At 28.6% G+C, this 27,277-nt stretch overlaps 2 protein-coding genes and 1 long non-coding RNA gene across 11 annotated transcripts; 1 reads left to right on the top strand and 2 right to left on the bottom strand.

Moving 5' to 3' along the window:
• Positions 1-1,455: 1,455 nt before the first annotated feature.
• LOC111034214 (cytochrome b561-like) lies at positions 1,456-7,889 on the bottom strand. 4 transcript variants are annotated; one of them, XM_022315322.1, is made up of 6 exons: positions 7,579-7,889; positions 4,582-4,718; positions 4,369-4,510; positions 1,938-2,146; positions 1,692-1,846; positions 1,456-1,627 (listed from the first exon to the last, which is right to left on the bottom strand). In XM_022315322.1, exons 1-6 carry the CDS (start codon positions 7,589-7,591, stop codon positions 1,462-1,464), a joined length of 822 nt encoding a protein of 273 aa, XP_022171014.1. In that variant the 5' UTR covers positions 7,592-7,889; the 3' UTR covers positions 1,456-1,461. The 4 variants fall into 4 exon arrangements, with proteins under 4 accessions (XP_022171014.1, XP_022171016.1, XP_022171013.1 ...); XM_022315324.1 differs by having other exon boundaries at positions 7,588-7,889; XM_022315321.1 differs by lacking the exon at positions 7,579-7,889 and adding an exon at positions 6,683-6,863.
• On the top strand, positions 6,934-23,979 carry LOC111034212 (glutathione synthetase-like). 6 transcript variants are annotated; one of them, XM_022315315.1, is made up of 13 exons: positions 6,934-7,345; positions 11,537-11,675; positions 11,738-11,921; positions 11,981-12,056; positions 12,762-12,898; positions 20,287-20,329; positions 21,461-21,534; positions 21,707-21,871; positions 21,959-22,112; positions 22,341-22,448; positions 22,519-22,632; positions 22,705-22,874; positions 23,785-23,979. In XM_022315315.1, exons 2-13 carry the CDS (start codon positions 11,573-11,575, stop codon positions 23,912-23,914), a joined length of 1,458 nt encoding a protein of 485 aa, XP_022171007.1. In that variant the 5' UTR covers positions 6,934-7,345; positions 11,537-11,572; the 3' UTR covers positions 23,915-23,979. The 6 variants fall into 6 exon arrangements, with proteins under 6 accessions (XP_022171007.1, XP_022171011.1, XP_022171010.1 ...); XM_022315319.1 differs by lacking the exon at positions 12,762-12,898 and adding an exon at positions 19,631-19,761 and having other exon boundaries at positions 6,938-7,345; XM_022315318.1 differs by lacking the exon at positions 6,934-7,345 and adding an exon at positions 9,958-10,071.
• Positions 9,207-9,835, bottom strand: LOC111034215. Its single transcript, XR_002604501.1, has 2 exons — positions 9,648-9,835; positions 9,207-9,587 (listed from the first exon to the last, which is right to left on the bottom strand). It is a non-coding gene; the product is annotated as an uncharacterized LOC111034215 (long non-coding RNA).
• Positions 23,980-27,277: the final 3,298 nt, after the last annotated feature.

Here is a 27,277-nt window from a genome sequence, read left to right as displayed (position 1 = left end):
ACTGTGTATACGAAGTACGAACCATTAAAAAAGTGGAAAGAGGTAAAGGTAAACATAAATTATTAAAATAGGTATATTATTTTAGCTACAAATTCAAGTTTTTAATTTCTTGTAATATAAGTGAAAGTTAAGTAATTGATTTGGGTAACATAATAATAATGCACTAGTCATTACAATTCAAGCCTCTATTCGTATTTTCATTTTTTTTTTAATTGTCTTTATTTAGAACATTTGATAAATCTCTTTCAATTACATGAAATACTATCGATTTAATAACATAAGTAGACTTTAATTAAGTTTGACGCATTGCTGAAACTGTTAACTGTTCTTTCACTAGATGCAGACTTGTTGGGACAGAAAGTGATTAATCATAAATGTAGCATTTTACATAAATGTGGAAAAATAGATTTTTGATCAATACTCATTAGCCTCTTTAAATGATAAACAATTGATTACCTAACCAACATTTTTGATTTTTATTGGGTTTCATTTATTTCGTATTTATTTAAACCTGAAAACATGAGAAAACAAAATTTGACTAATTAATTATTATAATAATATGCTGATGTTGACCAGAATACAAACTATCAGACGTAAACATACAACTGTTGTACTAATGAAGATCAAAGGACGATGATAAATTACAGTATATTAAAATAGTATAAAACCTGATTTTGATTTTAGCTTAAGACCCCTATAAAAGTGGCTGACTGGCTCAGCGATTGACGTTAGGTCATCGTTAATCGTAAGTCACAAACTTTTATATAAAATTAAATATTGAGTTCCTTCCTTCTAGTCATGGCAATTTTAGCCTTTTATTACACTAGGGTGCTCCCCAAACTATTTTTACAAGTTATAACTAACCACTTTTTAGTATGGTGTGTCTTGCCAATGGGATCAGTCTTTTAAAATATAATCCTAAATTATCCTGTTGTAAGCTAGATGTAATTTTATTTTTTTTACTTGCAATTGTTTGATTAAAAAATAATAATATAGACAAATCATCAAGTTTGCTGAGGAAGAAAGAACAATTACAGTGATAATTAAAAAAAAAAAATTGACAATGATAATATTAATAGTTTCAATTACATAATGGAATTTCATAATTATCCACTATTATTTGTAAATAACAAAAATAACTTTCAGTACATTTTTAAAGTTTATTTTGACAAAAAATAAAATAATTGTGTAAAACAGTATTTGTTAGAAAAAATAATTTTTTTAATTTGTATAATTAAAAATAAAAATAAAAAATGCAAGAGTAAAATTGTATATGTTAAACAAATGTTTGAAAAAAAAAATTGTTTGAACACAATAATTACAAAATATAATTAAACAAAAGCAAAATTAGGTTTAATTTAATAATAGAGCATGGGCCATGGAAAAATAAAATATCCTCAATAATTTTGTAAACAAATTATGTTTATACTAGCTATTTAATAAATATGGATATTATAACAGTTATTCTAAAGCTCCAGTTAGCAGCACACCGTCTTCAGGTTTAGGTTCTCTCTTAAATTCTGGTTTTGTTACCATATACACTACTAATGCACCGTAAAAAACACATAATAAGCCCAAAAAATTACCAAACATTCCTTCTTTTGGAAAATTTTTATATTCTTTATCCCTATTGGAAAAAACATTAAAAATTAATAATATATCATTAACATATTTATAATTTTAATACATACAAAGCAAAAATTAATTTTTCACTGAATCCAAGGACTGAAGTACCAATTGCCAGTATAAAATTGAAAATTCCAAAGAAAATGTGATAAGGCATTACAACTTCTTTATATTGGACAGCTATTCCAGGATACAAGAAGGACACAAAGCCACTTACAAACTAAAATATTAATATAACATACAGATAATAAATTAACATATTTAAAAATTTGAGTATTAACCAAATTTAAAATGATTAAAACCTAACTAACCTGAGAGAGGAACATTGAAATAGTAACAACACCCAACCAACTGTGTAAACTATACAAATTTGGAATAGGAGGATTACTATACATATGAGAAGCAAAAGAAGCCCAACCAGCAAGTAACACAAGAACAATTATACAGCCATGAATAATCGCATGATGATTTTTCAAATCTCGTTTTTTTAAACTGCGGAATGTTCTATAATGAAGAATAGCTAAAAAAAAAAATGGTATCAACAGATAATTCATTATAAATATTCATATATTATAGCCAGGAAAATCTGTATAATTTTTATTCAAAATGTATATTAAACTATAAATAGAGAAACAACTAACTTTTATCAATTTAAAGTTGGTAGTTTTATATGCTGTAGACAATGCATCTAGTTTATGATGCAAACATAATTTGAAGCATAACAAAACCAAACAACATTTTTATTGATAGTGTTTACTTTTATGAATGACAACATACATTGTTCATTTTTTTTAAATATTTCATATCAATAAAAATTGAATTGTTAATAATTAGTTGATTCGAAATGTGTTTAGAGTTTGAATGAATGAAGTAATTTGTGAAATTTGATAAAAGGAACGATCCTGTAGATTTAGTATATATATAAAAAAGAAAAATGTTCTATTTTAAATTGTTTTCTTAAATCAAAAATTTTATTTTTGTAAGAGTAAATATTACAAGTGTAATGTTCATTAAATTGTATCATTTATTTTTTGCACCATAGGTCTATTTAGGAAAAGACTGTTAGTAAACAATGATAATACCTTATTAGCTTACTCCTAAAAAATAATAATAAGTAGTTATTTATAATAATATGTATGATACTATAATGTATATTTAATCATAATTTTATATTATTTGTTAAGAGGACACAATACCCACATATAGTGTTGTTATCTCTATTTCATAAAAACTCAATAGCAAATTTGCATTGAGTTAAATACACTTTGTGTAATTAGTATTAAGGCAATATATGCAATTTCTAACTATGTTGTCACTACCCACAATTTGTGTGTTAGTCGTAAATAATTTGTGTGTAAGTGGTTCAATATATGTATAGAACGTCATGAATGAGCACAAAAATATTTTTGTACTTATTAACAATGAATATGTCAATAAGCTGGCAAAAATAAATACACTTCTAGTAATCCAATTTTAATTTCGAAAAATTATTGCAATTCAATAGCCTTTTCTCTATATTTATAAGAAAGATTTTCAACATTTTGGATAAATTAGGTAGTATGGTTCCAAATTAAGTAGCTTAATATCTCATGATAAAAATGCTCTTTAAAGGGTTAACTGAACAAAAAAATGAAAACATTCTTCTAATAAAACATAAAAAAGGGGTTAATGTATACTAATTACAAAATTAAAATTGGACTACTATCCAATTGATTTTTGCCTGATTAATGGTCTAAATGGTTGAAAATTCCAATTGCTTAGAACCTTAAGTAAATTAACCTATTGACAAACTAAAAGGTCAGAGCATTATCTATGTTTTGAAGACATTTTTTACAATTTTTTAATTTTTAAAATGAATTTTAAGCATTTTTAAACTATAGAATAGGGTTTATAAAAGGGTAATACCAATACATACTAACTTAAAAATTTAAACAATGTAAAAAAAAACCTATGTACAAATTCAGTTAATTCTTATAAATATCTTTAAGTTTAATAAATGCCAATTCACTCTAATATTAAAGCTATAAAATAAATTAATGCTTCTAAACACTAATATGCTATATTATAAGTTTGCAAGAGACACATGTATAGACAACATATGGGTAATGTCTTCTTAAAAAGATGTTTTATCTGCATGTATCGGCACTGTCTTACTAATACACTACATGGCAAATTTTAGGTTTTTTTTTTATTCTTAAAGATATAATAACTGTTGGATAAAACAGCAGGTGAATTTGTTATGTGATAATTAATAAAAGTTTCACATGAGTAATTTGTTATGAAGCTGTTCACTAACAGCAACTCAGAAATTTTTAGTTAAGAAGAATTTGTTTTGCTGTTATTTTTAATATTAGAGTGAATTGAATAATGATCAAACTTTTAGGTGATAATATTATCTAGGGCATGTCGATACATTTTTGTTTCTATTCTAATTTTGAAGCAAGTTTTGAGGACTTTAAAATGAATAAAAAAAATAACCAATTTAAAAATTTTCATAATTTGCTTTAAAATTAAAATATAAGCAAATACCACTTGGGGTACCATAGATAAAATTATAATTTCTAACCTACATGTTTGATACTAAGTTTTTTTAATATTAAAAATAACAGTGTAAAACGGATTCTTCTTAACTTAATATTTGTCATTTACATGTAAGTAATCCTGCTCGAAAGAACTATAGTTTTTTGAAAAATTAAATACACTAAGTAAGTTTTTCTTATTCCAATAGTTAATTAAACTTACAATTTGCAAATAAATAAATAAAACCAATTGTCATAAACAATGGGTGCCAGTTGAAAATGATTTTGGCTTCAGTAAATCCAAATCCTCCTCGGAAATTGAGAATCCAATAAAATACAGAAAATACAAGTAGTAATCCAACTATCTAAAACAAAAACATCATAGTACAAACAAAATGTATAATATTAATAATAACTGTTTTTAAAAAGTATCTACCTGACATATTGTATATAATGACGAATATGCACCAACATGGCTGAATTTTTGGGACGGAGCGTTGTTACGATTTTGTTCAGTCATATTATTTAATGTTACCGCTTCCTCAATTCTATTGTTCTCTAACTCCGGTGTAACTGAAATAATAGTAATGAGATTATAAATATAAAATGTATCAGTTTAACACTTAATGTGTTTATTTTCAAGTTTTTAAATACAAATGGTTATCAGCACAGAATATCTTAAAAAATAAAGACCGATGATTTTTAAGATGGCATACCTAGATAATTCCTTAAACAGAAAAAAGGGACGCCCAACAAAAATATTTAGAGCAAATACCAATACTATTCAGCAACAGGCAACGTAAGTTCGTTGCCAAGGAGACATTGAAAATAAATATTGAACGCCGAATGGCGCATGGCCAAAATTATGTTATGATAAGAAATTATCCTTGTCGCTTGTACATACAGGACGATTCATTTGTTTACATGACAGTCGACGGCAAACGGCCAACATTTCTTGACATTTTAATCAAATTCAATTAAATTTTTTAAGACTAAATAACTAGTTTGTATTTTTGTCTTTATAATTTAATACATTTTTCACAAGTCCTACAATGTTTGACCCTGTCTCGAGGTTAGGTTAGGTTAGGTTAACCTACGTGGCTATGTGCTAATTAAGTATTTTTTGTTAATTCCTGAGTTCTGATTTTTGATTTTGAGATGTAATAATTATAGATTATAAAAGTAACTGTACAATTAATAAAGTGGTAATTATTAATTAGGCGTAAAAATAAGAGGACGCTACACTCGCATTTGTAGTTGTCTTGCCTCCGTCTTATACAAATATACAACCAGCAGACTAAGTAACCTAGCAAAGACTGTTTTGAGCGGGACAACTTTACTCCCTCCGTATTTATAGTAGAATTTCCAAAATTCCACAACACATAGGGAAGAAGTTTATCTGTGTCGAAGCATTAAGAGGACGTCGCACCCGCATATTTATGTTGTCTACTTGTCTCCGTCATATACACGTCCAACATAGCAAATTTCACTCTCGGCAGATCACGTTTAGTTCCGTTAATTTAAAAATTAAAGTGAATTTACCTCTTATAAAATTTAAAGGTAAGATCATTTTCGAGGGCATCTCTTCGGGTTTTTGTTATATTTTAATTTTAAAGCGAGTTATGAGTATTTTAAAATTGTAAATTGTTTGCACACCTTTAAATACTCATAACTAGCTTTAAAATTAAAATATAACAAAAACCCGATGAGATGCCCTCGAAAATGATCTTACCTTTAAATTTTATAAGAGGTAAATTCACTCTAATTTTTAAATTAACGGAGCTAAACGTGATCTGCCGAGAGTGGAATTTGCTGTTGTACGTGTATAAGACGGAGACAAGTAGACAACATAATATGCGGGTGCGACGTCCTCCTAACATTTTTTTGATTACACTATCCAATAATTTTTAATAATGAAATGAAAAAAAACACATGTTCTCAAACTGATAACTTTAATTGTATTTAATGAGTAATGACTATTTATGTTATCCAAATAATAAAGACACTACGATACAGATAAATGTCTTCCTTATACTTTGTTGAGTTTGGAAATTTTACTATAAATACAGAGGGAATAAAGTCGTTCTGCACAAAAAAGTGTTAGCTACGTTGTACAATTATTGTAGGACAGGACGGAGACAACACATGCGGGTGTAGTGTCCTCTTAATAACGAATTAACATTTGTGGTACTCAACGAATTTTTTTGACTTAATATATTGCATAATATTAAATATTTTTTAAATTTTTTGCATGTTTTAAATATTCACTATTCATGGATTCGATTTACGCTTAAAATCATTCTGTAGATAACATTAATATACGGACCATCTTTTGGAATACATATTAGTATCTATATTATAAATTACAATGTCAATAATCAAGATACAGCCATGAAGAGCTCAGGGAATAAACATAATATTCATTATAAGTTATAACATAATTTTATATGTATCAACAAAACTCAATTGATTAATTATTATTATCTTTATGTGACAAGTGTCAAGTACACTAATAATAGAAACTATTACATACTTACTCTTTAATCGTTTCCTAGTCATTTTTTTATGGTTTGTTATACTTAAATACTGATATAATTTCGTTTAACTTATTAGAAAAAATCGTTATTAACTTAAAAACGTACGTTGCCGATAAGTTTTTGAGATAAAATATACCAGAATGCCAAAACGAACTTGTTTGAATTATGAGTAGTGCTTAATATATTTACATTTCCTATTACCTTTTCATGCACGTAATAAATGGTTTATCAGTTTCAATGAAATCAGCATAATATTTTATCCATTTCAAACTGTGATAGTATTATATTATTATTAAAGGTGCGTGTTAACGTAGGTATTTAATTCAAATATCCTTGTAGACTGATTGTAGGACGTTTTGTGTATGAGTACAACAAATTAACACGGCACACGTATTATAGTAACCGAGTAGGCACTATAGATACTCTTAAATCGTATTTAGTACTTTTAAGCATTAAGTAGTGATTGACAATCGAAAATCGTATCGAATCATTTCAATAGAAATTTATTATTATTTATCCGATGTATAAACAAGATACGAGAGCTTAAACATTCGAAAAGAGTCTATACGAGTACGTGACAACTGACGGCGGACGCGACGCGCAAACAATATCATAATATTATATACAGAATAGCGGACACTTGACGTCTTGACCAATCAATTTGTAAGTGATAACTAGTCAAATACAAAATAAATAGTATAATATACAGCCGGAAACAATATTATTATAATATAATTTTATAATGATTTGACTTCGTAACACACACACACATTTTATTATTATAACACTCGTTGGTTTATAGTTTGGTAATACAGTATACTTGTATAGGAATACTGTAATTGTTATATTATGATGTTTAATGAAATTATTATTATTTATTGGAAAAATACTCATACCAGTCGTACCCATGTTGAAAGTCCAGTAGAATAGTACCTAAATGCCTTTTATGATAAACAGATAAAGTATGCAATATAATGACGGCGAATCGATCAACTGTTGCATTATGTTCTTCTCCACATTGTCAATAATGATTTGTGAGTTTCTAAGTAGTAACCAAACACGAATTTATACCTATATAATATATTTACACATAAATCACCACTCACTATATAGTCACTACTTATTTGTTAACGTCAAATACTAAATCATAGCCCATAGGTAGATAATAGGTACTATACTGAATTCTGAACAGTGACTAGTGAGTGATAAATAATGTTTTTATTGAACATCGACCAGTTAGGTTAAGTCAGGGGTGGCCAACCCACGTACACCAAAACATAGGGACCAGTTTTGAGCATATTGAGAAACGTCTGTAACAACAGCTAACGAAAGTTATGTACCAAGTATGAAAGGGTACTGGCTCCTGGGTAACCCAATATGAAAAAAATATATTGATAAATTTGATTCAAACCGGTTGTTTTGATACTTTGAGTTCCAATTTAAAATAATAGAATAGAACCGTTGAATAAGTTGTATTTTTATAAATTAAAACTAGTTTTTATTAAGAATTTTTCACCCCAACCGGCATCTAGGTCACCAGACGTGGATACAAAGAGGGGAGGTGCATGACAATAGGAGTCATAGCATCACTCTAATCCTCACGCCCCCCCCCTAAAAAAAATAGTGTTACATTTATGTCAAAAACAATAAAAATTGCATACGAATAGTTGACCAACCTATATTGGCGTTTCGACTTAAAGTCTTACTCAATATTTTACAAGTTTATTTTAGAATTTGATAGTCAGCGTTTCTGAGTTGAAGTCAACATGTATAATGGTCAGTGGTGTATTGGTACGGATACGCGGGTATACGCCGTATACCCGTCAGCAGATTTTCGATTTTCTGCGTATACCCAATGTAAAATATCATTTTACGGGTATACGCTCTTAAAATAACTCGAAAACCAATTATTCATAGGAAAAATTGTTATTTTAATATAATAATGAATTTTAAATTAAATTTATTAATAACATTTTGAAAAATAGATGTTATTAAAATATTATGTAATATTACCAATATGGAGTATGAATGCTCAGTCCATGGTTCTCAACCTGTATTATGTCATTTATAACGCGCGGCAAATGTGTTTCTTGCGATGTTATGTTTTTGTAACCACTGATGTTATTAAGTGTTTATCAGGCTATGGCCAATTAAATGGTTTATGGTGTTTATTTATAGATTTATTTATAAATTATTGTTACTGCAATAATGGGTATTTTCCTTCTTGAATCTTGCTATTCGAGTTTACGACTTATTGTACTTATCGTAGTATCGTTTGACAAAGAAGAATGAATACTAGTCGGTTCCATTGATGATCAGTGTTAATTTTAATATTATTATATTAGTAAAAATACTGAAAATTTAATAAAGAAATAAAATAAAAATAATATAATATAAGAGATTAAGTCACCTAATTATTGTAATGATTATTGACTACGAGCGAAGCGAGAAAATTTTTTTTTGGTAGATTATACATATTTTATTAGTGCGTATACCCATAAATATATTTACCAATACACCACTGATAATGGTTTAAGCCTAACTTAAACCATTGTTTTTAAAATCAATACTTAACCCAAGTCGTCCAAAAATTATGGAATTAGTATCAAACAACAGCGTGATGTTTTGCTATAATTTGCGAGTGTTTAGAAAAAATTACAAGTCTACTCTACTCTATGAAGGATTTAATCAATTCTGTGGTTGTAGACTGCAAAGAAAAATGTTTTTATCAAATTTAACAAAAACCTACCCATAGCTACTGTCACAATTTATATGAAAATATTTCATATAAACTGTGCTATTGCTTCCAGTGCAACCTGTGATATACTGGAATGTTGAAGTCGTGTGGCCATTTGTCAACAGAACAATGTTTATAACATAACTCAATAGACAATGCACTATGCACCTATACATATTTATATGGTATGAATATTACGAAAATGTATATAAGTAATATAGTATCGACCATGTAATTTTGCCCTGTCGGGCGTCGGCATATGGCTGCCCGACTACAATATTATCCTGTAGCGGTAGTCGGCTATCCAGTTGTCAATGTATGTCTATAGTCTATGGTTCATAATGATGACCCTCGTGATCATCATATATTCATATAGCAGGAAGCCAGGATGTTCTGCCGGAAGCTCTAGCGATTACCAGCTGCCAGCTGCTGGATTTTGTATAGTTTGATAAGAACATTTAACGGCACCATAGATAATAAAGAATTGTAATATCGATGTACATACATGGCCCCTCAAGGATTGTTACACAACTATAATAATAATATTATCATTTATCAGTTATCACAGAAGACAGAAAAGATGAGCTTAATAAACTTACATCTCAGAAAATACTATAGTGGCAGTAGTCCACTATAGAGTATAGCTAAATAGGTATCTACATTCTATATAATATACTATTTCATTTTAGTTATTATTTAGTGTTTGCGTTCAACTCATAATTAATATCAATATGATGATAGAATAAGAATAACAACTAAGTTATAACTATAAGCAGAAGACACTATAATATAAGATATAATAGGACGTCATACTTCTAGTTTGTGTTCAAACATTCAAATTAAGAATACCTAGTGAGTAGTGACAACTATTTTTGGATAATTTTTGATTTAATACAATATATAACTGGGTGAGTTGGTGCGTATAGTATATTATATTATACCTTATAGGTCTACACTTCTTGCTCTATTAAAATTCTTGAACGAGACCCATTTGTATTATTTATCTTGACTTGTTTTCATCATAAACTAAAGATAACACATAAGTAGTAAAGATTATGAAAATTAATATAAATAATTACATCATTAGGAAAATTCAAGTTATATATCATATATATATATCAATTTAACAGTTGAAGAGTTGTTTTCAAATTAAAATGAATTTAAGTTTGTTATTTATTGGTAACCTCAAAGAAATTCTTTTTAAGTGTATAACATAAACTAAATTATGATTAGCAACGTTACTGTGTATTTTGTGCAGAAAAAAGTGTGAGAAAATTCAGATTTTGTTTGCAGGTCTCCCTGTCTTTATACAATTTTGGTTTTTAACTTTATACAATACTAAGTAACAATAGGTAAGTCATTACTATTTAAATTATTGTACATAGACTATTAGCAATAAAAAACAATAAATATTATTATAATGAAAATAACACATTTAAAGCCCTTACAATAAAGTTATTAAACCTGTTTGAAGAATAAAATTAAGGATAGTTTTTATAAATGAGTCATATTTGTGAGAAAGAGAATTAATGAAGGAACATTTGAGATATTGAAAGTAAAAAAGATAATTTAAATAAAATGTATCACCTGAAATGGTAGGATAATTAATTAATGAGTAAATGTTGTCACATGTGTTTTCTACACTATTAAGTAGGGTATAGTATGGACTGTTATTGGACCTAACTTTTAGAAGTGGTATGGTACCAGTTTGTTGGCTATAAGTAACCTGAAGACCTTGACCACGACAGCGGGTCTAGTTTTTAGAAATTGAAACTACGACTGGAGAGGGATGATTATAGATTTTTTATGCCCAGAGGCAAAGAATTCTGGAAGGTTCTCCTGTTCCGGCATCAAATTTCAATTTAAAGTCATATATTTATATAATTATCTTAACTACATTAAATGTATTTAAACATTTTCAATGAAGAGGGTAAAAAAATAGATCTATTAATTTCTTGCACAACTTATAACAATATAATACAAAATATAGTTAGCAACAGTATAGTTTACTATTCATATTTTCTGGCCAAGTATAAAATATAATCTATATTATGTAATGATATTTTATACATATTTTATTTTACCATTCATAATTTCACACTATTTGTATTATTTAGATTGAAAATTTTAAGCGCACATCAATTCATTATATAATGGCAACAAAGTTAAACCCATGCATATCACTTCCAATTGGTTTGGATAAAAATGATTTTCAAGATCTCATACAGAAGGTCAAAGATTGGACCATCATGCACGGTTATTATAATTTTTACAAGTTTGTACAAACATGTTAATTAATGCATTTACATTTTCTTTAGGAGGTAGCATGAGGTCAAAAACACAATACAACTATGATTCCTTGACTGTGGTACCGTTTACACTATTACCATCGGTTTTCCCACGGTCTGAATTCCAAAAAGCAGTTGCAATACAACCAGCGCTGAATGAGCTTACACATCGAGTAGCTAATGATCATGAATTTTTATACTCTTGTTTAGAAAAGTATTTAAAATTTTAATCAATCAATATACAGTTTAAAAAAATTCATTATTTATTTTTAGAACGATAGAAGTTGATGAATTTACTCGTAATTTATTTAAATTGTATGAAACTATGCGGAATGAAGGTTTCACGCAGGTAAGTTTCTAATTTTTATAAAGCATGTCACATTTTTCACTTTTTATTAAACAGATATGCCTATATTTTTACACATATTTTTACATTCAACAAGCATTTTGAATTGTATGCAATACAAAGTCCAAATCGAATGAGATTGTTCCATAAACATGCACTAAGGTGGGGCAGGATGAGTGTGTGCACATTATATGTCCATGTGCGGCTACTGCTAAAAGTTTTATACTTTTATCAATATTGTAGATAATGACACATTGTATGTATGAGAATATCTCCTCAGGGCAAAGGGGGGTACACAAATGGTAAGACATATCTTGCAAATAATTACTAAAACCCCTATGGAGGTCTGATATAGGTTTTTTTTTAAACATTTTAATAAATAAGTTTAAAATTATAATTAAATAATAATTAAATAACAGCCTAATAATCTAGATGTTACATTATTTATATATAAATACATTTTACTATACGCTTTTGACACTAATAGCTTCACCTAAAGGTTCTATTAAAAGATTACTAATACAGTCAAATAAATAATAATAATAATTAGAAGAAAAACCATTATTTAAGTAGTGATAATAATCGCATCATTATAAAAAGCTAAAATTCATTATAATTATTAGCGTTTCTTATGGAAATGCTAAGAAATTATAACATTTCATCTCATTGGGGATATACATAAATGCTTATCACGTATGATTTTTCAAGCGCTTGAGCCTGGGAATATTGCGCTCAGACATCATGCAGGAAAAGGAAGCAAGCGATGATCGCATCAAACAAGTTGAAATGAACACAATTGCTAGCGGATTTGGTTGGCTTGGTGTCGTTTCCGGGGACATTCACAGGTCAGGATTAAACACACCTAACTTTCTATATATCTGGACCCAAATCTTTTTTGTTGTTGTGTATACTGTATATATATACCAGACCTTTGTCTTTATCGAGTATAAGATACTGATTGGTTTGCACTCCTTCTAATTTAAATTGTTTTTTATATGTTCTGACAATACAATGATAAACATTAATTATTTAAAATATTTTTCATCGTACTCAATCAATTATTATACAATCAACTGTATCCATATATACTTTTATAACAATAAAATGGGGTGTAACCTGTTTGTGTACATTTTTACAATTTTACTTGTAAATTGATAGAATGTTTGCGCACCAGTATTGAAAATCTAACCCAACTGCGCACTTTCTCACAGCTTGTTTGCATCAAATTTTTCATTATTTACTTCTTTAATGATTATATTTCATGTGACAAATATTTAAAAAAGAAAGTAATACAATTAATATAAAACTAATATATTATTTTTATATAATTAATATTATTTTATTAATATAATTTAGTCAGTAGTTTGTTTAAATGGTGGAGATATCCAATACTCAATAATAACTTTTTTTTTAAATGTTGTTTAGTAATGTTTACTTTATATGAGTCATAACCAAGGTTTGTGACTTGTGTTTTTGAAAACATTGGAACTTTTCATTATATTTTGTACAGATTTCCTGAAAAATTTTCTAGTAATCGAAAAAAAAATTAATTAATTTGGCTGATTAGTAGATAAGGGATCAAATACAAGTTTTGGTGTTTATTACTAGGAAATATAATACAAAAGAGATAACTAATTTTTAGTTCTTGATTTACCTTAAAATCTTTGAAATTAATTTAAATGTCTTGGTTTTTGTCAGTTAAAGTGTTATTAATAATGACTTATTATAAATCATAACTAAGCAGAAATATGCAAAAAAGTAAAAAAAAAAGCACTTTCTAATTTCATAGCAGAACTTGTGGTAACATCCATAGAGCATCCTGCTAGATTTTATGTCAAACCATAAAAATAAGCTAATGCTGTAAGTTCAGAGCCCTGGTCATAACTAACAGATTACTTAATATAATTTATAAATATGTTTTGCGTGGGTAAAAATGTAATTTGAAAAAAGTAATAGCAATTTATTGTACATGAACATACCTAACAAAAGCCAAATTATTTGGTAGTTAATATTTGAATTTTGAGTATAGGCATGTCGAGATCTCCATGGCAAATTGTAAAATTGTAGTTTATACATACTTCATTTATATACCTGCCTAATGTTGGTGACTCTTTTCAAATAAGATTACAATATAAACACCTGTAAATCAATGACAATGTATTGTAAATGAGTGCCATTGTGACAAAATATATCTTTAATCGTACTACAATCATTTAATAACCTAATAAGGTAACAAATGGTTTTAGGAGAAAATCATAGACTTAACCTGGTATACTTGGTGTATAATTTTATCATAATATTGAAAATTAGACAATTGTTTAATATATTAATATAAACGACTCAGATGGTAAAACCCTCCAATAAGTACCTGGAGAGGCAGTTGTCCACCCTGCATCCTCTGTAGACACGCCTATGATTTTTAGTAGTATTAAAATAATGTTTTGTTAAATTATTAGATACTTTATTACTCAAATAATAATTATCAAAAATATATATAACAACACTGATGTCTGTTACTATATGTTATAGATTAGGATAATAATATAATATAATTGAGAAACTAGATTACTGGATGATAGGTAATACAATTCTAACTATTGTATAGAGAATAGTTATACATGCACGTGTAGTCTCTGTCTTACTAATTCATAACAGCCATTTTTTTGTTCAGAATAATCCATCATACATTGTACTTTAAATTTTAGAGTGAAAATGATTAAAAAATTTAAAGGTAAGAATATTATCTACGGCTTCATGTCTCTATGTTTATTGTTATTATAATTTATAAGCAAATCGTGAGTATTTTAAAATTGTAAATTTCTTTAAAATATTGCATAATTTTATATATATCTATAATTTGTTTATTCCATCAAATTTTAATATCACGAAAGTAATGTTTTAACTATGATATCTTAATGAGGGTAGTGAGTATCTTCTATATTAAACCATCCAAATTAACGATTATTATTTTTAATTATATAGTCATATGTTTACATATTAGATAAATTTTCATGTTTAAAAAAAAAAATAGATTAACTTATTTGTTTTATAAGAGTGTGTTTGTAAACCGGTCGTAAGTTTATGCACACACTTGTTATGACCTTCTTTTAAATTTGTGAGCAAATAAATTATTGTTTGATCATGTATGTACACAAACAGGATGCGCCCATACAAATTCTATTTTATTGTATTTTATAATCATAAATCTTCAAATGCATCGTTTTACTCATATGCCTGGCTTGATACTACTTTTAAACTTCTATACTTCTATAGCTTAATCTATTAATTTGTACCTGCATTGAATGAAATGATATTTAATCTTGATTTTTACTATTTTGTATTTTTAAAATTTATAAGTGTAAAAAGTATATTTTTATATTAGGCATATTTTTTATAAATACATTTAATTTGCTATATTTCAATAAATTAGTATAAACTAGTGTGAAATGTCATTAAAATTTATAAGTTTTCAATAAGAAATAATGATTTTCATTTTTTTTTGGTTTCAAGTATTGATCTATATTAAGAATACTACAAAATCAAACTTTTTCTGTTAATATTAAAGTCGTCAATATATTTTTAACACATTTTGAGAAAATTACAAAGAATTGATTTGATTTGTACTTCATTGATATTGTTAAAATACTTAATATTGGTAACCATTAAGAAGATGCCACACTCGCATGTGTTGTCTCCGTCTTACAAACGTTCAACGCAAAAACTTGCTTGAAAATGTATTATTTCACACATGCAGGTGTGGCGTCCTCTTAAACAAGATATTTATTAATTAAATTCTTAAAGGTTCAAATTAGTTAATTAAATAATAAAAAAAGCTTGTTCCTTAAGTTCATTAAAATAGTATAGATACACCTAAGTAGATAAAATGTCACATTTAAACATACAAACTGTACATAAATTTGTATGTTCTAAAATTATAAAGTAGAGTAGCAATTGATTTAATATAATATTATGCACACTTTTAAATGATAAAATACAAATGATTGAAGTATAATAAAAATGTACATTTATTTACTTTTAAATCTGTTTATTTATTAACAATAACTTTATTTGATTTTTATAAAAATAATAAATTGTAATTAAAACTAACTTGATATAAAAAGCAGTACCTAGTATTGAAATAGCTGCAAATATTAAAACTTATTTAATAGTGTTGTCTTACTCTTATATGGCTAGTATAATAACTTGATAGTTAAGTTGTGCTATTATTTAATAATTTAATAATATAAAAGTTATCTGGTTATAAACTATTATGTATGTTCCATAGTTTATTTGTTTTTGTTGCAGATAAGCATGTACATAAAACTGCTTGTTATATTAAACTAAAAAATGTGTGTTATTAATTACTATTATATTATAAAATTTATTTTCTTGAGAATTTGTTCGGAATTCATTACATTTCACCACACTGTCAACCTTACAATTGTACAGTATCAACATATTATAATAGTAATTTAGAAATTAGAATAAAAATTAATTCCAATTACGCTGTCCTTCATTGTATGCAATCTACTTAAAATTGCAGTTTTTAAAAATGTTATATAAATAAATATTATATAATGGTATCAATACCATCGTTTTACTGACTCTTACTAACAATTCTGATATGCATGATATTAACCACAAAAAAATATTAAAATATATGAATAATTCTGTATTTTAAAATGTATTATCATCAGATATATTTCTTGTGAATAATTAAAAACTAAAAAAAATAATTAATCTGTTTAATAGTTAGGTTAGGTAAGTGTTGAATGTACCCTCGTCATAGAGTAGTTCATATTTAATTTGGATTCAATGAACGACAATGATAAATCATTGCATAAGAAAAACGATCATGAGCAGAGACATATACAATATTTTATATATATTTATATCGCTATTAGAAATTAATTTTTTTATTAGTAATAAATGTGATAGATTGAACAAACTTTCCAAAAATAAATCTCACATATTACTCATATTATAATAATATTAATAATAATAATAATAATAATAATTTTTTTTTTTATAATTTACTAAGGCTTCAACAACAAAGGTTTTAATCTGTGTTAACTAACTATTAGATAAGAAAATATAAACTAATTTACATTAAATCTAAAAATGGTAGGTATATACAAATGTATATTGACATGTCTTAGAAAATTATAATTATTAGTATAATGTTATTTAATATAAATTACTAAGTGTTATTAACTTTTATGTTAATGTTAAATTACTATAGAACAGTGTGATTAGGTTTGTGGTATGAATAGCTCTAAAATTAATCGCAATATTATGAAAGTTAGATTGTGTATAATAATAATAATAATAATATCTGTTGTAGTGAAAAGTTTTAAATTCTTGGAATATTATTTTTTTTTATTATTGCAACATAATACATGTTATTACATGTTGATGCTCTGCTTGTTTGACTAAGGAAAACACTGACACAAGAAAACTAGACTATTTGTATTATCAATGGTTATACACATATTATTACTTAAATTTAAAATTTTTTAGAACGCATACTTAGTTAAAACTTTTATTGGAGGGAGACCACATCATTTTCAGAATCTTAATACCATAGCACTAGCTTTTTAATTTAGTAGTTACTACCTTGCTGTTTTTTACTATTGGTGTAATATTATCTTTAATAATATTTACATCTATATAATGTACATACCTATTTTTCATGTCTATTGATAATGTTCCTAAAATCTCCATAGTCTCCACATCAATGGTGTAAATATAAAAATTCTGTGCAGTTGCAAAAAACCAAAAGGGCCATATTTAAAAAAAAAATAGGTACCAAGTATTGTGGAACATTTTTTTTGGTGTTTTAAACCGACTAAGAGGCCTCTGGACATTGAAGCCCCAATATGTCATTGTTCAACATATTACAAACCTTGTCTTCTGCCATATAGTTAGTATTAAGAATAAGGATGGAGTTCCGGAGAACAGTGGCGTAGACATGGGGGTGACGTGGGAGTCAGATCCCCCCCCCCCCAATAGCTTTATTTTTTGTTGTTCCTTACATTATGTAATATGCACTATAGTGTAATATTTTGTCATATTATGATCTATCGAGCTATTGAATTTTGACAGCTTTGTCTACTGAACACCAATATAATTTTATTTTCGTTTATTTATAGCAAAGTAAATAGTAATATTTATATGGTCGAAATGGTCGATGACGATTGACGACTATGATTATACTTTATTATAGCTTATCTTATTATTTATAGATTTTGTGTTTAATGTGAATTTCGATTCATTTCAAATTACATTCATTGTTCCTTATTGTTAAATATTTTACTAGGTAACTTAGAAAAAAGTTTTGAGAGAGTGGGGGATTTTCCAATTTTCACCTCCCATTTAGCTGTCATTTTTTTTTTTTTGATCCCCCCCCCCCTTCAGAAATCATGTCTACGCCACTGGCGGGGAAGTAACAACTTTGATACCATTGCTAACTTCTCATATAAATTATAAGTTAAGCGTATGATTAAAACCAGTACTACCTATCTAGACTACAGACTTTAAAAATTATATCTTAGTTTTCTTACTTTAATCAAGTACTCGAATGCCATTTAACATTGCATAACTTTTGCAACTTGTATCTACATTTTAATTGTACTTACGTTTTGTAAATGTATGATTGCTCCCGACACCTGTATGGCTGTATGGCTATATAACAGCTGTCAGCTGATCTTCGCTTAAACTGAAAGTTTCTTCGTATTTTTTCTATGCTTCCTATGGTTGGTCTTTTAATTGTATCTACTGCTTCCTCATCATGCACATCCATCATATTAGTCTTTACATTTGTTGTGGTAATTTCACACTTTCTGGTAATGGTTTAAAAATGTTTCAATCTTTAAATATTTGATCTAATTGGTTAAAGACCCGTAATAACTTTATCTCAATGCATTGGCACGACATAATTATTGTTTTTTTTATTTTACGTATTATCAGATTTTGTTCATCAATTACTTCAACGTCCCCAATATTCGTTAAATTTCAAATTCCCATCAATAATGATAAAAGAGTAATTAAAAAAATGTATTATTGTGGTTTACACTATTTTGCAGGAACATTGAAAGATGTAATTACGAAATATTGTCACTTCTCGCCTGCAGTCACCATCAGCTTGGGACCTCGGGTAGTACCATATGTCCATATTCGTATTTTTGACGTATATATCATAAAGTTCCGATCATTTCCGAGACAAAAATGTCGTGGACTACCTCCTCATTGCGTATACACTATACATAATATTATATAAAATTATAATACGATTATATATCGGTATCGATGCTCGTTTTCGCCCTTTCTCTTATCTAATACTATATTGTCTACAATTTGCATACACTTGAACACAGTTGTTACACACTTATGTATAGTTATAGTTACTTCTTTGAAACCTTTAAGTGATCTTTAAAAAAAAAAATGCTTGTTGGATGGATGTTGGTAAAAAAAAAAACATAGAACATAATTTGTGTGAATCTTTGCTCGGGGTTTAGACGACTCTTCTGTAGAAAGATACACGTTGTGTATTTGTGTTGATGTGTGGTGCTTTACAGTCGCGGTGTCTGGGATTATTGAGATCCGACTACTTGTTGGACGTTTGCAATTCCACATCCGTGAAACAAGTGGAAATGAACACGATCGCTTCGAGCTTTGCCGGTTTGACATCTTCAGCCCCAACTCACAGGTACATAACAAACACCAGCAGCTGCAGCTGCAAAAAATATCGTTGGATCTATACTCTATACTGACTTAATACGGCCCCGTAACAATATATTCTGCATCTAAATCAGCTATATGTATTATATGTTTTCATACCTTTATGTTATAAGTGTAGATAATAATTATAATTAATGATACATATTATGTTTATTTATTTAGCGCCTTTACACCTATTTTTTAATAACAATATTATTTATAAGTACGCTCCTCTATTTGAGATACATATAGACCTACTACGCCTATATAATATATTATATATCTATTACCGCCACCTAGATACTTTTTTCTTTCTTTCTTCTAACCCGCAAAATTGTAAACTTGATCAAGGACAGAGGTCTAATGTCAGATCAATAAATTATCTATACCACGAAGAACATTATAATAATATAGTACCTAATACATGATATATACCAAAGTTACCTTGCGGCTTGCACATTACACGATTACACGATACTGTCGACGTATGATGTGAAAATCATTTTTTTTTCAGGTTTGTTTTTCAACAGTTGGGTTTGTTGGACAAACTGAAAGTGGTATGTATTATTTTATAATACTCGTGAGAGATGTATTTAATTCTCCCGTCGTCTTCGTAAATCACTAATAACGATTGTTGATTGCACTGCGTCAGTAGCGTATTTATGATTTTGGTCGGGGGGGGGGGGTGTAGAGAAGATAGATATTTTTTTGAAGAAACGCCACATTACCATAATACTCTGTTTTTGTTTTTAATTCACCACTCTATTACACTATAAAATAATTTTTTATTGAATTATTGGTCATTTTATACACATAACCTATTTAACAACACATCTTTTTTGTCTTTAATATTTATGAAATTCATATGAGCTTGAAATTTGAAATTAAAACTTTCTTTACAGTATGAATAATGAACTACTTATAAGTAACCTTGTTCTCCATTTTTAATTCTCACTATAAAAATTGAACATCTTATACATTTTTATCTACAAAATAATTTGTATATTGTCAAGAATTTTATTTATTTTTTCAAAATGTGAACTTTGATGTCTATTAAAAAATCATTATACGCACCTATATATATCTTTAATATATTTTAACTGCTGTTATAAAAACTTACAAGGTACCTAATATTAAATTTTCAAGCTTTTTGATCCAACGAAATTTATTTCATCGAAAATTTAATTTGTTTTAAATTTAATAAACAGTTCAAAACAAATATTTTGAAAACTGTATTGTGTATAAAAAGTAATAAAATAAACAATTGGTGAAAGTTCAAAGTATTTACGGCAATTAGTTTTCGAATTACACCAAAAAATCAAGTCAGTTTCGTCAAATTCTATCTTCTCTTTAATTTTTTTTCTGATTATTTAAAAAAGATCTGAACATTTTCAATTTTTACCTCTTAAAGTACAACCTATATTCAATTTTCCATCAGAAGCCATCCTCAAAGTTGAACATCGTATAAAATAGAATATTAAAATATGTACCAATACAGATACAAAAAAAAAAAATTTTAAAACACATCATTGTAACAATGCATTGATCGTTTCACTCAGAATCTGAATAAAGCTCTGGGAGTGGGATCGATCCCCTTAATTCATAACTACGCCACTGCACTGAGTCACACCTATTTGTTACACGTCCTTTTGGCTTTTAATTTTAATCGAATTGTTTTCGATTTTTAGTTACCCGAGAATAATGCATTACAAGGCCTGAGTTCAGCGATCATTAAAGCTTGGGAACTGTTTGGCGAAAAAGAGTACGTAAATCGTTAGATATAATTATTTATTTAAAAATTAAAATATATTTTAGTCCCGGGCCGAAACCGGTTTGAATTGTTTTTACACCTATACACTAATTGGGCAATGGTAGGCGACAAATGACAGTAATAATATAATAATCATACATTATACGATTTTAAATCTTTTCAGTTCCGCTATCTTGGTGATTGTTGAAAATCATCCGATGAATATCTGCGACCAACGTTTCCACCAATTCGAAATCGCTCGTCTGAGACCAGAAGTCAAAGTCATCGTCAAGACGCTGACGCAGATATTCAATGAAGCAAAGCTATCAGATTCCAAAGACTTATTAGTGTAAATCTACAAAAAATGATACATGAACCTTTGAATCAACTACGTATACTAGTTAATATAATATTGTAATATTAATTTGATTTTCAGCCAGGGGAAAAAAGTGGCCGTCGTGTACTACAGGGCCGGTTATTCGCCTAATCATTATTTCGGCGATGCTGAATGGTCAGCACGCTTGATGATTGAACGTTCGACAGCTATCAAGTGCCCGAACATTCAATATCATTTGGCGGGAACTAAAAAAGTACGTAAATAAAGCTTGAATTTCGGGGTTTGAAACACTATCGTCGTCGGGTTTAGAATTATAGGATGATTTAAATTATAAACTCGTATAAATTCGGTAGTTCGCTTTTATTTGTTGTATGAATAATGTAAAGTATTAATAGAATTATAGCTCGAAACGCCGCCGTAAGTTGTAACTTGTAGCACATTATATTAATTGATGTCGTGTCTCATTTCGTTTTTATCTCAGGTACAACAAGCTTTGGCGACTCCGGGAAATCTAGAACGTTTTGTTAAAGACGCCAAAAAAGCTGCAGAAATCCGAAAAGTGTTCACGGGATTGTACTCCCTGGACTTGGTGAGCGATGAATTCCGTCTGTAAGACAGTACAGTTAAGTGAACTCATTAATTTAATGTCATCCTTTTAGGACGAAAATGGTGAAAAAGCTGTCAAAATGGCTTTAGATGCTCCGGATCGGTTTGTGTTGAAACCGCAAAGAGAAGGCGGGGGCAATAATTTGTACGGAGAGGACATCAGAAAAGTAATGTTTTATGATTGATAACTACTTACTTAAATACTTGCGTTATTTATATGTTTTGGTCATATTTTATAGAAACTCATGAGCTGCATGAACAGTAAAGAACGATCAGCTTGGATTCTGATGGATAAAATAAATCCTCCCGTCCAACAAAATTACTTAATTAGACCGAATCAGGATTTCGAGAAAAACTCTTCCTTATGCGAAGTTGTATCTGAGATAGGCATCTTCGGTACCATAATATGGTGTGTACTTTCCTATGTTAATTAATATAGTATATGTGTGTATAAATCGGTAAATATAACGTATTTATAGTAGGACGGGGTGCACTGGTTATAAGCTAGTTTAAGATTGTTAGCAAAACAAATTATAACATATTTTACACAATAGTACAATACACTTACATAGTATGTAGCCATGTAAATAGTAAGTTCTAGCCACTATGTACACACAATAAAATAAGTCTCACATTAAAAACTACCATTCCCGCGAATAATCAATTTAATTTCAAAATAAAAAGTAATGAGCTTATATTAAATAAATACTAATAAACTAGAAATTAATTTTACAATAATTGTAAAAATATAATATTTAAATCAACTGTATTTATTAAAAGTTAAAACGGACACTTCATTTAATTCATAATGACCAAATAATAATTAACACTATTAAGACATTTCAAATCAGAATTCAAAGTATGGTTTTATATGTATTTGTACTACGGTTATCTACTTATCTACACCGTAGATAACCGTGATTTGTACATATTATTAATGCACAAAATAAAGTTAATAATATTAAATGTAACACAATTACTTATTTATTATTAATATAGTTGATACTATAAAATAGAAATTAGTACTAAGAAAAATTATGTTATTGTGATGAATTAATAATTATAATTGTAATAACTTCGTATTGTCAATCGTTTGAATATGAAATGTATCAAACTATAAACAAAAATGTCATAAAAATTAAAATAATGTGTAAACAACTGCCAACAATATAATTTGTATTGCTGATTGACATAAATGTCATAATAGATGCAATAATTAAGGGTGTATTGTTGTAATTGAGTTTTAAGGAAGTTGCATGTGCTATACACTGGTTCTAGTAGTACTTTTGTCGTTATTTATTTGCAAACAAATGTTTCAGTGACGGTGATGAAATATTGTTTAATGAACAAGTGGGTCATATGATGCGCACAAAATTGACATCGAGCAATGAAGGTGGTGTGCATGCTGGTGACGGTGTGTTGGACAGCCCATTCCTCATTGATGACTAGTGACTACCCAAAAAGTTAATAATTATAGCCTTGGGAACATATTATTCAAAATTATTTTACTTCTGTTATATATTTATTATTATTTACACATTCTGTGCAAATGTTACCAATAAATAATAATTTCTTTATGAAATATTAAAATATACACAAATTGAAATTAAATTTATTTTGCGATAAAGTAAGAATAATATTAATACTTGATACTTTTGTAGCGAATGTTGGAATACACAATGGTATTCACCAAATCAAGGTACGGATATCAATAATTTACATTTATGGTAATTTAGAATAAAACGTTAATTACACTTCTAAAGTTATTTTTATTATTATTTTAAATGTGTTATAATAGTTTATAATGGCCATCTGCCAATCTATATATGGTATACCTATAAGAAAAATGGTTAGAATCGATCAAAAATCTTGAAAAATGAATCTAAATATTATGTTATTCAGTATTCTTATGGGCTATGGTAATTAAAAAATAAACCTAAATAATACATTCACACAGGAATCTCCTTGCTCAACTAATTGGTATTCCTCATATACTTTCTTCAAACTCAGTATCAGTTGCCCTCTTTTCAGACTTTCAGAGACATGGTTTCCTAATAAGTGGATTAATATCCCTGGTTATCACCTAGTTAGAGGTGATAGGGTTGATAGCTATAGCGGCGTCGTGATTGCCATAAAAAAAATCCTTCAAGTTTCGGAAGCTGGGCATCAACACTGACTTACATCAGTTTTCTAACAAGTCATAACCTTTACCTAGATGGTGTGATAATCCTCCTCAACAATGACTCGAATTTGGATCATTGGTCCTGTTACATTCCTCCTCATGCTCATAGGCGTGCGCATACTTTTTTCGCAGGAGATGCCTATATTTTTAAAAATATCTTACCCAATACAAAAAAAATCACTCCCCAAAAACTCTGTGTATTATAAATAAAAAGGTGATGATGAAAGGACATGATTTATAATGTATCGAATCCGAAATTACCACAAATATATGTATAATACATAAAGCTTTTAATTATTATTTTTTATTATACAATAAATATTTAACAATATTTATACAGAAATTAAATAGTTTTAGAATTCTAGTCTTCTCTCAAAAGGATGCAGATTTTTAAACTCGTCAATAATACTATCTTAAATTGTGTTATAACTTATAAACTATGTAAATTATAGAACACTTCACATAAAAATATAAGCTATTATGTCAACATCAAGGTTATGGTATCTACTATCTATAGAAAAGATGAGCATCACAACTATAATTTCAGTACAACTGTTCTGTATTATATTCGCAAATCGCAATCTAATTGATATTAGATATCATCTCAATTCTAAACATTTTTATAAGTAAAAATAAAAATATTTTTATCAAAAACCAAAATGTTTAAATTTTAAGCAAAATTTTTACAACCATAAGCTATGATAAAGATGACTCCACAGGGGATGCCATAGCATACCCGGCATCCCCCGTGCGTACGCCTATGCTCAGGCTAACACATCCCAATCAATGGTTAGTAATATATTTAACATCTTGTCTAATTATTGCATATTTGTAGGTGATCTCAGTGGTCTTCACTCATGTTGAGGCTCCAACAGAAATGATCACCAAAGTTGTCTCAATCATTCAGTCATTGCGGATCTGCAGCTTTGAATACTCAATAACGAGTCCTCCGCTCGCCGTAATCGCTCTTCTTTTCTTGACACCGTCGTCAAAATTTCCGTTTCCTCACCTTCTCCTAACCAGTCAATGGGAATTCCTGCATGATAGCATGGTAGCGATCACCATCTGAATATAATAAGATTACGTTGTGCCGTCTATTAGTCATGCTCTCAGAGTCCACCAACATGTTCATAAGTTCAATTCCAATAAAGCCGATTGGTCTTGCTTTTGTTCTCTGATTGACTCGAGGTTTACGCTTCTTTTAAAGATATAATAATTAGTGTAGCTAACTGAAGCATACCCAAATATTAATCTTCACTCCCCGTTAAGGCTTCCCCTATTTGGTGGAATTGCAATTGCAGAGTCGCAGTTAAAGCTAGAACTGTTGAATTTCATTAGTATAGACAGTCTAAAACTTCTGCTGATTTTCTAATGTATAAAAATATTGTAGAACACTTAAACTCACCAAATTAACATCATGGTGAGAATTTACCTTTATACTTAACCCTAGTACTCCTATCTCAATTTTTTGGTTCTAGTCAAACAAAAAGGTTTCTCATCCACTTCTTCAGCGTATAACGATGATTGGTTTGATGATTTTTGTTCTTAAGTTGCCCCAGACTATGTTCCTACCTAAATGAAGTTGAGTACGTTGAATGCGCCCAATACTAAAGCTTAGGTAGAGGATCACATCTCAACCAAGACTTTTTTGCTGATCGAACTACAAAACGCTACTAATTCCAGAAGATCTCCAGCTACTGGGCTTGACTCAATTTTATTCATCCTCACAACAAACGTACTGGAAGGAGGTTTTGACGGTTTACTAACTCAACAACCTATATCTTAACCTTAATGTCCCAAGTTTTTCGCAGTTTAAGATAATTCCCATACCCAAGCTCAATACCAACTTGGCAGAATACAGACTAATAGCCTTTTCATCAGATCTTTGTAAAATAACGGAACATATTCTCAAAACTAGGTTGGATTGTTGAGTTGAACACTTGTCCTTTCTACCCTAAAAATTATTTGGGTTTCGTAAAGGTTGTGGTATTCTTGAGTGTTTATCTTGTTTTGTGGGTGGTATTTACAATGCTTTTAACAGCTGTATTTATTGATAGGTAGGTAGGTATCCGAAGAGCTTATGACTCCGTTCACATTCCTAATTTACCTCTATATTACACTCGTATAACAAACCTTCCTCCTTGGTTCATTTCATAGGTCTTCTGTTATACAAACTAGAATTAATTTGTATCCCCCCTTCGGGGTCTCAAGGTAGCAGTCTCAGCCTTCTACTGTTAAATATATACATGCCCGTTGTTGCGCTTGCCCTGGAAGAAGCTAACATTCCGTACCTCATGTATGTAGACATGTAGTATGTTAATAACTTGGTTATTTTTTATCTTCATCAAGATATAAACCACGCATCATCTCTCTTGAGCCATTCTTTGTCAGTTCTGGCCAGTAATCTGAACAAGCTTAATTTCTCCGTAGCTTCACATAAATATTATTTTCACAAGGAAATGTTCCTCTAAATGGCCCAATTTGTTTACGCCTTTAGCTGGTACCTGGCTGGGTTCAGATTCTTCATTTCTGTTTTAAGTTTACAAGTCAATCATTAGAGCGAAAATTGAATATGGATGTAGTTTTCTTAGTTCCGCCGCCTTTTCTCACCACAAAAGATTAAATTCATT

This window comes from Myzus persicae, unplaced genomic scaffold (assembly GCF_001856785.1).
Source record: "Myzus persicae strain clone G006 unplaced genomic scaffold, MPER_G0061.0, whole genome shotgun sequence".
Lineage (NCBI taxonomy): Eukaryota > Metazoa > Arthropoda > Insecta > Hemiptera > Aphididae > Myzus > Myzus persicae.
Note: the sequence above shows the minus strand (reverse complement) of the source record. Positions and strands in the feature narration are given on the sequence as shown.

Excerpts from the sequence above, each read along its gene's own strand:
- LOC111034214 (XM_022315321.1), bottom strand. The coding sequence starts at position 6,704 with ATGACTAGGAAACGATTAAAGA. Across the intron at positions 4,719-6,682 it reads GACTAGGAAACGATTAAAGA|TTACACCGGAGTTAGAGAAC; the intron begins GTAAGTATGTAA and ends CTATTATTTCAG. Across the intron at positions 1,628-1,691 it reads GAAAAATTAATTTTTGCTTT|GGATAAAGAATATAAAAATT; the intron begins GTATGTATTAAA and ends TTTTTCCAATAG.
- LOC111034212 (XM_022315315.1), top strand. The coding sequence starts at position 11,573 with ATGGCAACAAAGTTAAACCCATGCATATCACTTCCAATTGGTTTGGAT. Across the intron at positions 20,330-21,460 it reads TGTTGGACAAACTGAAAGTG|TTACCCGAGAATAATGCATT; the intron begins GTATGTATTATT and ends TTCGATTTTTAG. Across the intron at positions 22,875-23,784 it reads ATCTTCGGTACCATAATATG|TGACGGTGATGAAATATTGT; the intron begins GTGTGTACTTTC and ends CAAATGTTTCAG.